This window comes from Cucumis sativus, chromosome 4, assembly GCF_000004075.3.
Source record: "Cucumis sativus cultivar 9930 chromosome 4, Cucumber_9930_V3, whole genome shotgun sequence".
NCBI lineage: Eukaryota > Viridiplantae > Streptophyta > Magnoliopsida > Cucurbitales > Cucurbitaceae > Cucumis > Cucumis sativus.
This window is the reverse complement of record NC_026658.2, coordinates 2,070,225-2,083,305: the sequence shown is the minus strand read 5'-3', so window position 1 is coordinate 2,083,305 and position 13,081 is coordinate 2,070,225. Positions and strand designations below refer to the sequence as shown.

At 29.6% G+C, this 13,081-nt stretch overlaps 1 protein-coding gene across 2 annotated transcripts; it reads right to left on the bottom strand.

Moving 5' to 3' along the window:
• Positions 1 to 212: 212 nt before the first annotated feature.
• Positions 213 to 5,854, bottom strand: LOC105435172. Of its 2 annotated transcripts, XR_004216288.1 has the most exons (6): positions 5,621 to 5,853; positions 2,641 to 3,554; positions 2,352 to 2,389; positions 2,071 to 2,263; positions 1,583 to 1,676; positions 464 to 603 (listed from the first exon to the last, which is right to left on the bottom strand). XR_004216288.1 is itself a non-coding variant. In XM_031884718.1 (5 exons), exons 2-5 carry the CDS (start codon positions 3,547 to 3,549, stop codon positions 469 to 471), a joined length of 1,275 nt encoding a protein of 424 aa, XP_031740578.1. In that variant the 5' UTR covers positions 3,550 to 3,554; positions 5,621 to 5,854; the 3' UTR covers positions 213 to 468. The 2 variants fall into 2 exon arrangements, 1 of the variants encoding a protein (XP_031740578.1); XM_031884718.1 differs by lacking the exon at positions 1,583 to 1,676 and having other exon boundaries at positions 213 to 603; positions 5,621 to 5,854.
• Between the last annotated feature and the right edge of the window lie 7,227 nt (positions 5,855 to 13,081).

Genomic DNA, 13,081 nt, shown 5'->3' with positions numbered 1-13,081 from the left:
CAATTGACGGATAGAGAAATTGAACCTTCCACCTTTCAAAAAAAGTCGTGCTAATACCACTTAATTAAATTGGTTGTTTTATGTATTTTACGTACAAAAGTTAATAGGGCATTGAACATTTTTATTAAGACTATAGATCTCTATCATTCAACCAACAATTATGTAAGATTCATCTCTTTCTTCTAACAAATGAGAAAAAGTGTAATGGAAAATTTGAGAAGAAAATTGTAATGTGATACTAAAAATGAAACCATCATCAAATAGGGCCCTAGTTATGGTAAGTATAACTCGAATTTACTACACATAGATAGAACAAGCAAGGCGCAAAAATGACTTCTATAAACAGCAGAAACTGCTCAATACTAAAAAGTCATTTTTATTCTAAAATGTATCATATGATGATCTCAGAATTGTGTCCCTAAAGAATCTTCTTTATAAGAATTTCTTCAGATATGAAACTCGTCAGCCTTACACATACTTGATTTCTTCCTTTAAATGATAAGAGTTCGTACCCCATCCAACTAAAGAAGAAACCTGGATACAATCTTGTACATTTCCAGGGAAAAAATTGTTGATTCGCAACGTGGCAACAGTCAACACAACCTGCAACAAGTTAGAATCCTTAGTTACAAATAAGAAGCATCATCAGATACCGAAAAGCTTGATTGGTATTTAATGGGGTGAAGAGAAAATGAGACTATTTGAAGTTAAAAAAAACAGTCTATATCCTAAAGGGTGCTAGGGATCTACCTCTTTAGGTTGAGATTGAGAATGGCCTATGAATAAGGCCATATTTTGACAGAAAACCAAATGTAAACGAAATAATTGTGTGGTGTAAAGACAATCTGTTACATGTTATGAGTCAGATAGTGACAGCTTTATTATAATAGAGGCATTTATGTTTGGTAGTTTTGTCTTGAGCATCCATCCGAGGAAATGAACTAAGAGTTCGTTTGGAATGATTTTTCAGTACTCGAAAACCTTTTTTTTCTACTAAGCACTTGAAAAACCATACCATGCAGACCCTAAGATTGGGTGATTTGGTTTTGATGTTCATAAGCATGAAAGTTAACAATTGAATTTTGGGCATCTTCAACCATTGATGCTTGTAACTTGTAAGCATTTTCTTCAGAGGAAACAATGCCATAACAACAGCAACAAAAGTCCACAATTCTCAAACTTCTGAATCACGTTTGGTATTAATTTAATGGTACTATAAGATCTAATCTCAAATGTGTATACCTACATCTAACATCTTACCTTTTTTTGTATATTGAGTGTTCGGCTTGCTTACACACGTCTCTATTAAACAGAAAACTTGTCTAACCCTACAACATTTAGATGTCATGGGATAAAATCGTAGGTAGGCTATTATGGATTGGATGCTTACATCAATTACTGTCTATGTGAAATGATAAGATGAAATAATTAGTCAATTCATGTACCGATATAAGAATTATTGTTTGAGTAATACATTCCTAAAATAAGCTGATTGATTGATTTTCGTCTCGAAAATTTTTCATCTTCTCAAAATGAATAGCTTTTCCAGGAGCAAACTTATGATAAATATGTTCATACGTACACAATTGATGTAATTCTTCCTAGACCACAGAAGATTTGAAGAAACTGATCCTTCCATGTTCCATCATGCCCAATGCAATTTACGAACTCGCGGTCTAATAAAAGAAACATATGGATAAGCGTTCGCATCGAAGTATAAGAATTTAATCCATACAAAGTGGCAAAGTTTCAAATGCAGAAAACCAGATTTAAGTATCTCCATAACAGAAGAGAGAGGAGCTAATACAAGAACATGTATATTTATTTCCTATCTTTGTAAACTTTCCCACATTCACATTTTCTACACTGGCACTTCAAGCGCATTAAAAAGGTGAAGCAGTAAAACATTAGACGAGAAACGAAGAAAATCTGTAGGTATTTGGGAGGCTCATTGAGAATAAATGTTTGAAGATGGAAAAATAAGATAACTGAAATATGGAGATTGGAATAAAGCAACTCATGAAAGAAAAGCACTATACATATTAGGTTTCAATTAATAGAGTACTAGACCTTTGAAACGAGCCGCCTGGATCTTCTAGGTAGCCTCTGTTTATTCGTTACACTTCTTAAAACTCTTCTATCAGGTTGACTATAACATTTTGTTTCAGTTTTAGTGAGTTTCCTCTTCTTATGTGCTCCATTAGATTCGAGACTATGAGATACAGGCAACGTTTTCTCCATAGATTCACGGATTTGAGAGCATCTGAAAAAAATAATAATAAAAATAAGGAATGATGATATCAAACAACAAGTCAAAATATTAAAAGGCCTCTCATTAGAGAAATGTTTACTCCGAACTCTCCGTTGCAACACTTAAGTTGTTCCTCTCCTGCAAGCAAAAAAAATCATATCACGATCCAAAGAGTGATTAAAGCGAGCAAAAATAGGTGTACTTTCTACTGGCTGAAGAAGATTTTCATTGGAAAAATGTTCTTATATCCATATCCATGTACGTGAAATATCCATCAAACAAGAACTATGTACAAAAAGGAAGATAGGAAATAGGAAATATAGAAAGCATGATAGACTCGACTCTTAATTGTAGAACACATGGAAATTGGCAACGAAACAACACCTTACCGACTTCTCTGCACTTGTTTGCAAGCAGTAATCAGAAACATTTGAGTCTCCCTGTGGTAATGCTCTACAAGGTGAACAAGAGACATCTTTAGAGCATTGTTCAATATCTGATGATTCCATGTCCATAGAACCAGCTGCTGAGCTTCCAGGATTCTCCACAGAGAGGTTTAAAGCACTGCAGCTGTTCTGCAGTGTTGAAGATTCACACATTTCACTTTCAAGCGTAAAATTTTGATGGACTAATATGGAAAGATCAGATTGACCACCAGAAATTGGGTCAGAATTTTCCTTTTTCTGTAAATCATTGTCAATCTCAAAATCAAGACTCGTAGCACGATTATCCTCTTCCGCACAAAATTCAGACCCAGCAATTTTCTGGTTTTGCCTATCAAAATCAGTTTCAGAAGATATGATTGTCTGATTTTCATCTAAATTTTCAGAAGCATCTGCATTAATGGCATGAGACGTAATACGAGAGAAGATTACAGATCCATCAGCTTCATCTAACCGGCCAGCCTCCGTGCTATTATTTATCATCAGGTTCGAACAGGAGGGAGTTTCCTTCTGTAAATAGCCACCCTTGAATAGGCCAGCATGATTATTCCACTGAAAAGATTTTGCAAATTCTTTATGACCTTTAAACCAACAGAGGTTTTGTTGCAGACGTTTGTCTCTGTAGATGCTCTCACAGATGTAAACCTCATTTTTTAATCTTTCAGTCCAATCCAAAGGGCTAGAATTTAAATCCACGTAAAGATTAATTCCCTCATCAGACCAGACATAGAATTCAATAGCAGATGGGAAGACTTCTGAAGAAGTTTTAGGAGAATCAGCAGAAGCATTTACATTTTGAGCTAAACATGTATGCTCTACACGTCTACTTTGGACCTCAGGTATGTTTCCAGTCATATCACCTGAAACCAATGAAATCACATGTAGTACTGTCTGTCATGCAGTTAAATTTATTCCTGCTATATTGTGCTATTGGCAAGCAAAGCTCTGGAGTTAGATGAATCACAAAGGAACTTGAGGTAAAAATAATTATTTAAAACATGAAAGATACATTCGGATTTATAGGCACTGGATCTATTATATATTTATAAAATACTAAAAAGTAGACCACAAATCATAATTTTCACACTCTATGTATTGGCATTGTTATACAGAATTTTTTATTTCATCAATTGAGCCAAGCCACAAGATATTTAAAATACCACAGTATTGATACTCTATTATATAAGCAGTTAAATTTTGCATAGAAAAAAATCAATTTAATGCACGTGAAAATTTTATTTTGGACCACTGGATGACCTCTTTAAAGAAAATTACAAGTAACGATTCATAATTAAGTTTCCCCTCGACATTATGAGATCTCTTCTTTACACTAAATTGAAAATTTTTAGAATTTATTTAGAGATGCAGAATGCTTCCCTGAAACAGAACGTTACATGTCTTCCTACAAAAGAAACAGCTAGCTGGATATATTTCCACCAAATTAATTTGGCGATCAAGGTTTGTAAGTTGCCAAAGTGCATATCAAACACTAGATTCTCGGTTCTCAAGGTGGTAAACCAAGAGATAAAATTGAATTTAAAGAACGGCTTAGACATGGAGATTTTCTTTTCCAATTCCTGATTGTGATAATTGCAGATTTCTAAAGAATGTTGTTTCAGAAAGAACAGGGGAGAATTCAATTCAGGATAACCATCACTAGTTACTTATAATATTATGTTTTTTTCTTTATTTTATGTTAATTATTTAAAGAAAAAAGTACTAGAAAACTCCTTAATAATCCTGGAAATTCGGTAAAAGGTTGCTAGTATGAGAATATCAACAGATAGTTTATAATTGTGTGCGTCAATATTGATCAACCGGAGGTTCTCCAGGATGATCACTTTGGTGTTGTAGTCTGAGAGGGGGTCTTTATATTACATGGCAGCATATGTCCCTTCGATCCTTCAAATTTCACTTATTGAGATTAAATTTTAAATAGTGGAAAGAATCAAGAACAGATTAAAGAAGTGGATAAAAGGAAAAATTCCCAAAAGGATGTAAAGTAGTCGTGAAACAATCATGCCTTGCTAGTGTGGCCAGCTCCTCTATGCTAAGTGACGTAATGAAGGAGTTAGACAAAAAGTATGAGAATCTTCAAGTCAGTTGAGGAAGGGTGTGAAGAGGATGTTCATGTCGTAAGTTGCATTGAAGTTTCAAAAGAGCAGGGAGCATAACGATAGAGGATGTAGAATAGAGACATATTGCCTTGGCTTCCAAGTCGGTTTGAAAAGAATAAGGACGCAATGAAAAACCTTGAAAAAAACACAACTCTTGGAATTTTCTGGAGCACTATAATAAAGCCAAAGCAGCTCCTCTCCTTTTATTTAACTTATGCAATGGTGAAAAGTTAGTTCCTATTCACATTCAACATGTCAGAAAACTCCGAACTTAGATAAATTTCTACAAGTAAACCCAGCTTCACTTAATCTCATCAAACAACACATGAATATGAACAAAAATCCACACGAAGTTAAAAACCTGAAGTGGGAATTCAGTAAAGTTAGTGATAGTCGGACAATAAACAACTTCCAAAACGAAACCATCATCCTGAATCTAATAGACAAGCAAATGAACAATCTAAACTACGCTCAGCTGAGAAAATAAAACATAACACAACGACTTTCCCAAATTGAACTTCTAGTCAGTGAGCCATGGTGAACAAACCCAATTCCGTAAATCCAATAAAATCCATTTCGGTTCCAAGAAAATGGGGGAATGAAAAACTTTGAAGTATAATATAAACAGGTTGGATTCTCAGTCAAAACAAAATCTACATTCCATTTACCCACTAAGTAAAATTACTTGAAGATGAAATTGATGTACACAAAACTCTTGATCTACGTCTATACACGCAGCAAAGGGGAGATTACGAGCTGGAATCGAAAAGAATAAGAAAGTGTGAAATGAGAGAGAAGATTAGTGGTACCTGATTAGAAATTGTCCAAGGAAGTAAGCAGATAGTAAGGATTTCACATTGGAAAGAATGGATTAAAGAAACAATTTAGTAGAACAAGATCTTTAATTCTCAAACACCCATGGCTTGGCTTCTTCTTCTATTACTATTTTTTCAGTTTTTCTTCAGAACTATATCCGAACAGTGAACTACATTCTCATTGGCTGCTCAAAACGAGCGTTATAGCCAATGGTTATTTTTCTCCCGTCAAAAAATTCAAAATATCATTTTGTTCATTTTATTCCTTCTCAATATTCAATTTTAGTTTTTGTATTAATCTTAAATTTACTCTTCCAACACTCATTTTAAATAATATGTTTGATACTTTTTTAATTAATAATAAATAATAAAACATCCACCAAACTAAATTTAAGATTTATTGAAAATCTAAAAACTATAATTCAACTCTAAAAATGTTAAATTACAAACTAAAAATTGTTTTTATCTCTATATATGTATCCCAACATTTTATTTTGGGTTTCTAATAATATTTTAGGTTTGTAATTTTGATATGTAGTTTAATAATATATTGGTGTGTCGTTCTTTTTTTTTTTTTGTTACAAGTCGCTTCATATGAAAACTTCTGCCTCGTGTCACCTCATTTTAATTATCTATTGTCGACTACCTCATTCCACGTCATCCCGTCCTCTATCACCTCTTCTAAGTAATTTAATTTAAGATCACTTCATCCTAAATACTTTTGGTTAGCCAACTCATTCTCAGTCACCTTGTGCATGGACATTAAGAATTATTTTCATATTTTCATAATTGAGACTTCAACCTTTCTCAACCAACTTTATAATTTGTCACATGGGTAGGGTTATATTTGGTTGGTTTTGATGGGTTATGAAATTGATGAATTTGAACGATGATTTAGAGGGTAACTTAGGGTGTGTTTAGTTGAGATTCTAAGTGTTTAATTTGGTAAAAAAAAAATTATTTTGAAAAAAATGGTAGCGTTTGGCAAATTAAAATAATGCATTTATAAAATAATCTATTTTAGAGAAATCTTTAAAAACCAAATTCACATGTAAACACTTGTAAGAAAGTCTAACTAAACATTAAGTGTTTAAATTTTAAACTCACTTTTAAAAAAATGTTTAAAATAAAATGTATTATTGAAAAACATTAGATTTTTAATTCAATCCAAACTGACCCTTAATTTGATATATAAAATTAGTTCTAATTTAAAGATATTCAGGGGAACACTTCAATTTTGGTGAGTCAATTTCCATGAAAACTTTACTTTCTAAAGAGTTTGTATAATGAAAGAAGCAACTAAGAATACTAAAATAAACTCATACAAACAAAGAGACAAGATTGTTGGAATCAAAGGGAACAAAACCAAGCTACGTGGACCCAATATATCAAGACTCTTCGACCTAGAAAGTCACTCATTTTGTTCTTTTTCCATACAACGTTAAATAGGAACAACTAATATAGCTAAGAAAATAACAATATTCGAGCCAAAAGTAGCACTCTAGATTAAGTACAACATGCCTAAGGGAGAAGCTTATAGCTTTGTCCTTAACCCAAGCTAACATGCTTCGGTATGGTCAAGCCTAACATACTGTGCTTGAAGAGTCATGCCTTGACCCAAGAATATCATTCTAAAACCAAAATGAGGCATGCCCCAACCCATGGAGATAAATGGTTGTCTTAGTTTAGCTCTACAATTCTATAGTTGATATAAGTACATCTTGTAGCGGTAGAAAAATTAAGTAACTAACTCTTATTTTCAAATTCTAAATTATCCACTATTTTATTCTCTAACTTAAGCATAAGAGTTTGTGTGGGCAAGCACTACATTAATAAATATTAATAATCAAGAGGTTTGTAGTTCGAGTTCTTCTCACCCATTTTGTATGAAAAAAATGAAAGTAGATGAAATCTCCAATAATCACTTGTAACGTTGCAATCTCCCACGAAACCTTATTAGATGATTTGATAAGTTTACATATCATCCAATTCAATGAGTTCAAAAAATTTCAAAGGAAGATTATTTATCCATTTTGAATATCTAAAATATAGTGTATTTATATTTACGACTCTAACGTTTAGAGAAGTACGTAATACAAGCTCTCTAATGTTAGAGGACTCTTAATTATTCTATGTCTATATTATTCTTTCTAAAGAAAGTAGATCTTACTCCTACCTTCTATTCTACAAACACAATTAACACATCGTTGATGAACCACGTAAAACTTTTATACAAATTCTCTAATTTTATCTTTTTTATATTCTTTTTTTGTCGCTTCCTAAAACTGAAAATCCTCTCTTTTAGATGGGTCTTACTCTTAATTCACCCAAATGTAATACATACATACATATATATATATATAGTTGGCAAAGTTTTAAAATTTAAAAGAAAAAATCATTAACTATAAAAAAAAAATTATGTGTAAATTATTTATTGTATGGAAAAATAATGGAAATGAGGGAGAAATGAACGGCTGTGATTGAGGAATCAAACACAGCTCATCTTCTTCTGGAAATTAATTGATTAGTTTATTTATTTATCAACTTCTTTTCTTTTATTTTCAACAAAAAGAAAATCTAATGGTCACCCAGCTGTCACTTTAGCATCTGACAGCACTTCTTATTCTCTCATTTTTCCCTTCTCTTTAGAATATATATATATTCTTAATATTATTTTATGTTTGTCAAAAAATACAATTATTATGCATCAAACTAAACCTACATAACTTTTCATTTCTTCCTTCTTCAAATTTGAACATGACTCTCCTTGCTTTTGTTTAAGTTTATTGTCTACTATACGTTTAAATGTCAAAATTCTAAGCTAAGGTGTTAGCTAGATAGAGTTACATAAATAGGAGACGTTCTCACTGTTAAATTTCAATACTACTAACCTAAGTATCAGAGCATTTTGAATATATCAACCTCTATTATAGTATTATGTCTTACAAGTGAGGTCGATTTAAATAATTGACAAAAACGATGGAGCTTATCTAGTTGTTACTAAAGATCACCAAACCAAATCATATATCAACACAATGTATATTGTATACATCTATGATCTGTTGTACGCTACGGAAGATTTTGAAAAGTATGATATTTTAATTTGGAGGGGGAAATGATATATTGATTTGAACATTACAAGATATGGTTTAGTTGGATTTTCTTAGGTTGGATTTCAATCAAATTCTTGTTCAACTAATTAATCTTAGCCAAATAAAATAAAATAGCTTTTGCTCAACTAATTTTTTAAAAAATTGTCTATCTAAAATATTCATCAAAATATCACATTATTCTAAACTAATATTTTTGAATTGGAAATTAGTTATGTCAGAAGGGAAATGAAAATTAAGAAAGGTGGCATGAATGAATAATTAAATTAGATAATGTATATAAACAAGAATCTGTAATTTGACATTTGAACAAAGTTGTGAGTATAAAGTGTATCAAAATTGAAGAAGAAGGTGTGGTGGAGCTCATGTTTATAACTTTTGCTTTATCATCACTTTCATTTCAACACACTCACTTTCTAATTCTTTGGATATTAGGGTTGCAAGGCACCAGCTATTTCCCACATACTTTATATCCACAAATAACAATGTCTCCATCCCACAAATTGTGGACTTTAATTTGTGTATACACGTTCCGTCTAGGTCTAAAAAGTCGAGGTTTCAATTTAACGTAAATGTGTTATGAGTGTCAATGTAAATAGTTGTTTACATAAGAAGAAAAGTGTAGGTTTTTGTTGGCTATCATCTCCATCCCCCTTATATATCGGTTCAAGATTTAGTTGTTATCTTGATCGTTGGCCTTGTTATAAAAACAAAAGGTTGAAAAAAAACAGTAAACAAACATTGCACTTTTTAGACGAGCTATTTTCATGTTAGGAGTGGTGTATCTATCAATTTTGTAGGTGGAGATCGAGCTTTATAATTCAATAAAAGTACTAATGTATCCCGAAAAAAAAAAAGTAAGGAGTAGAGAAGTTTTAGAGGAGGCTATTAAAAAATAAATTTATCACTTAGCTAACTAATAGTATTGATATTATATCACTTTAATATAGCATAAAGTTGAGGAAAGGGTTCGAGCTCTTGTATCTATACTAAATTCATCAGTACGTATTAGTTACATTATTCAAAATCGTAGAGGATGAAAATAGTATCTATAAGTTTAATTTTAAAAATATATTAAAAAGCTAAATAATTATTAAACGAGACAATAAAATATTGAATTGAAAGGGTATTAAAATATTTTAATTGATTTTTGTCTCATTCCTTTGGTGTTACTAAAAACAAACTTTTTCAATATTTCATCCCACATTTTAAAACCTAATATATGTAACCTTCTATATGTGTCGCATTTGAAAAATTTTCTATGGACTCAAACAAAAATTAAAATAGTATTAACGTTGAAATTGAGATATAAAATAAATTTCGAACCTAACTAAGAAAAAATTAAATTAAATTCGTGTAATTTGAGAAGAGATAATCGTAAGCGAATTAAAGCATTGGATTGCTAATGAATCGTTTGACTTTTTGTATCGAGACAACTTTTCACTTGTGAGTTGCATGTTTAGTTTTTTTTTTTTTTAAAAAAGGAAAAAAGAAAAAAGTGGGATGCATGTTGAGAAATACTAATGGTGTAAATTTGTAATGTGTGAGAGTATATATGGTTTAGTTTTGTAGTAATAATCTATCTTCTTTTAGAAAAAAAAAAAACTATATTAACTAATTGACTACTTCCAAGTTTGAATGTTTCTTTCATATGACATAAACTAATTAGTCTCTAATGACTCGAAACACTCTATTAATTAAGTAATAATTGATACGTGATATTGTTTTGTATACATATGTATATATATTTATACATTTTGTTCTTAAAACGATTTATAAATTTATTTTATAAGAAGCTAAAGTGAGTAATTGTTTTTTAGAATATTTAGAGGTGTATGTTTGATTTGTAAGGACTTTTAATGAAGTTTCAAAACTCTAACCTCTTCATTGATAATAGAAATTTGGTAATGTAAATGTATTATAGCTATACACCATCATTGCTCTAACTTGTGATTAAACAAGTTGTTCAATTTCCCACTATCACATTAAAATGTTTTGTTACATCCATATAAGTCTTAATCTAAAACAATATTACTTTTTCAATTATCATTGAATTAAGAGAGTTCGATCTCTTACCTCTATTGAAATTATAAAAAGGACTTTAATTAACTATCAATATAAAATGAATAATGGAAGTAAGAAACCAAAGAAAGCGACGAAACGAAGACACGTGTCAACACCTGATTAATAGACGTATTAAGTATTATTATATTGCCGTTGAGAGCATTAAAAAAGAAAAAGAAAGAAAAAAACTAAAATTATATTGCCGGCCCCCCAAGTCCCAACGGTCTTTTCTCTTTACACCCCCTCTCCCTTAACGGCACAATTTTCTTTTTATTTATATAATAAAAGAGAAAATTAAATTATTACTTATTAATTTCTTTTTTCTTTTACTTTACACCTACATATAATAATTTTAAATAAACATTAATAATGCATCCACATTTTCATTCTATCGTCATTTTCATTAATAACAATAACTCATAAAAAAAAATCTCTAAAAATATTCATATATTTTTTTTTCTTTTTTAATTTGTTTACTTTTCATTTTTTTTAGTGTTAAGAGTTTGTTGGGTATGATAAGTTGATTTTTTGTTTTAGAAATTAGGTCTATTTTAATCTCTTTTAATAATTTCATCTCGAATAAAATATCAAATTCTTAACCAAATGTCAAAAAGGTAAAAAAGAAAACATGCTTTAATTTTTTTTTAAAGTTTTCCTAATTTGTATTAGTTATCCAAAATATTGGAAGGAAGTATATACCATAATTATAAATTAGGGGTGTGGAATAAGTATTATTTATGGACTTAATATTCAAAAACTAAAAACTAGAAAAGAAATATATTTACCAAATGGATCCAATAATTTGATTTTTAAATTCTAAAATTAAAATATCAAAGTTTCTATCAAACATGGTTATAATATCAAAATCATGCTGACTTTTTGTATATGGAAAGTAGTCCATGACCCAAAAAATTAAACATTGTTTTTCTTTTGAGCATTTAAATATTGCTACAAGAGTTGCATTATATATTCATGAAAACAACTCGGATTGGTGTATATATAGATATAGATATAAAGATCAGTAGCTATAAAATATTTGGTAATTAGAAAAGTTTCCTATTTATTAATGTATGAAGGAAAGAATATTATCAAGTTGGAAAGATGAAAGAATGAGTACAAGAAGAGAAAAGTGTTGTGAAGAAAAATTAGCGCGAGAGACAAAAGTGTTTGCGTACAAAGTAAAAAAAAAAGAAAGAAATCGGTTATAATATGAAAATAACTACTTTTTATACCTGAAATAAATAATTATATATATATATAATTTTTATAAATTATATGGAAGTTATACGAAGAGTTTACTCACGGTTTGGTTCACCAATAATTAGGGAGGTTTACTGCATTGTTATTTGCATCAACTCACATTTTGTACATTGTTATTCGTGTCAACTCTCTAATTACTTTCCTACAATTATTAACAACTCAACTCTTTATTTTTACTTGAAATGTAAATATTTTGTTCATTTTATTATTTTTTATATTTGTATACTTAATTTATAAGTTTTAAAATTTTACTTCAATTTTGTTCATTTTACTATTTTTTATATTTGTATACTTAATTTATAAGTTTTAAAATTTTACTTCAATTTTGTTCATTTTACTATTTTTTATATTTGTATACTTAATTTATAAGTTTTAAAATTTTACTTCAAGTTCATGATAATAGACTAACTTACTCTTAAAATTTTAAAATATACTTTTTCAATTTCCAAATTTTTAAAAATAGATTTAAAGGATCTTTTTAAGTATTTATTTTTGTTGATTTAAAAAGAAAAAAATATGCAACATTAAAAAAAACAGTTTTAGAGTGTAATGAATTTTATCATTTTATGATTTTTTGAATAATTATTTAAATTTATTTTAAAAAATTTAAAAACTAAAAACATGCGTTTTAAATTTTAAAAACGAGATGAGTCAATTTTTATAAATATTTTTAAAACTCAAAATTAGATACAAATATCTTCTAAAACTTATAAATTAATAATGTAATTTTTCTGGAAGAAATGAGATTAAAAGTGAAAATCAAATTAATATGTCTTCGACTAATTACACAAAAAATTTAATTTAAGCGATAAATCAAATTAATGTGTCTAAGTAATTACACAATTTTTAATTTGAGTGACAAACCAAACCACCAAACCACAATAATGAGAACGCGTTTTTCGCAAAAAGAGTAAAAAAGAAATACATATATATATATATAATTATTTTTATAAAAAAAATAGAAATAATAAAGAAAAAAATTGGCGCAAATAACGCGTGAATTATTTGTGAAGAGTCCTTC

Bases quoted from the DNA above. Each gene is read 5' to 3' on its own strand.
- LOC105435172 (XM_031884718.1), bottom strand. From the start codon at position 3,549: ATGACTGGAAACATACCTGAGGTCCAAAGTAGACGTGTAGAGCATACA. The intron at 2,390-2,640 runs GTAAGGTGTTGT...TTTTGCTTGCAG, and splicing joins AAACAAGTGCAGAGAAGTCG to GAGAGGAACAACTTAAGTGT. The intron at 2,264-2,351 runs GTAAACATTTCT...TATTTTTTTCAG, and splicing joins GTTGCAACGGAGAGTTCGGA to ATGCTCTCAAATCCGTGAAT.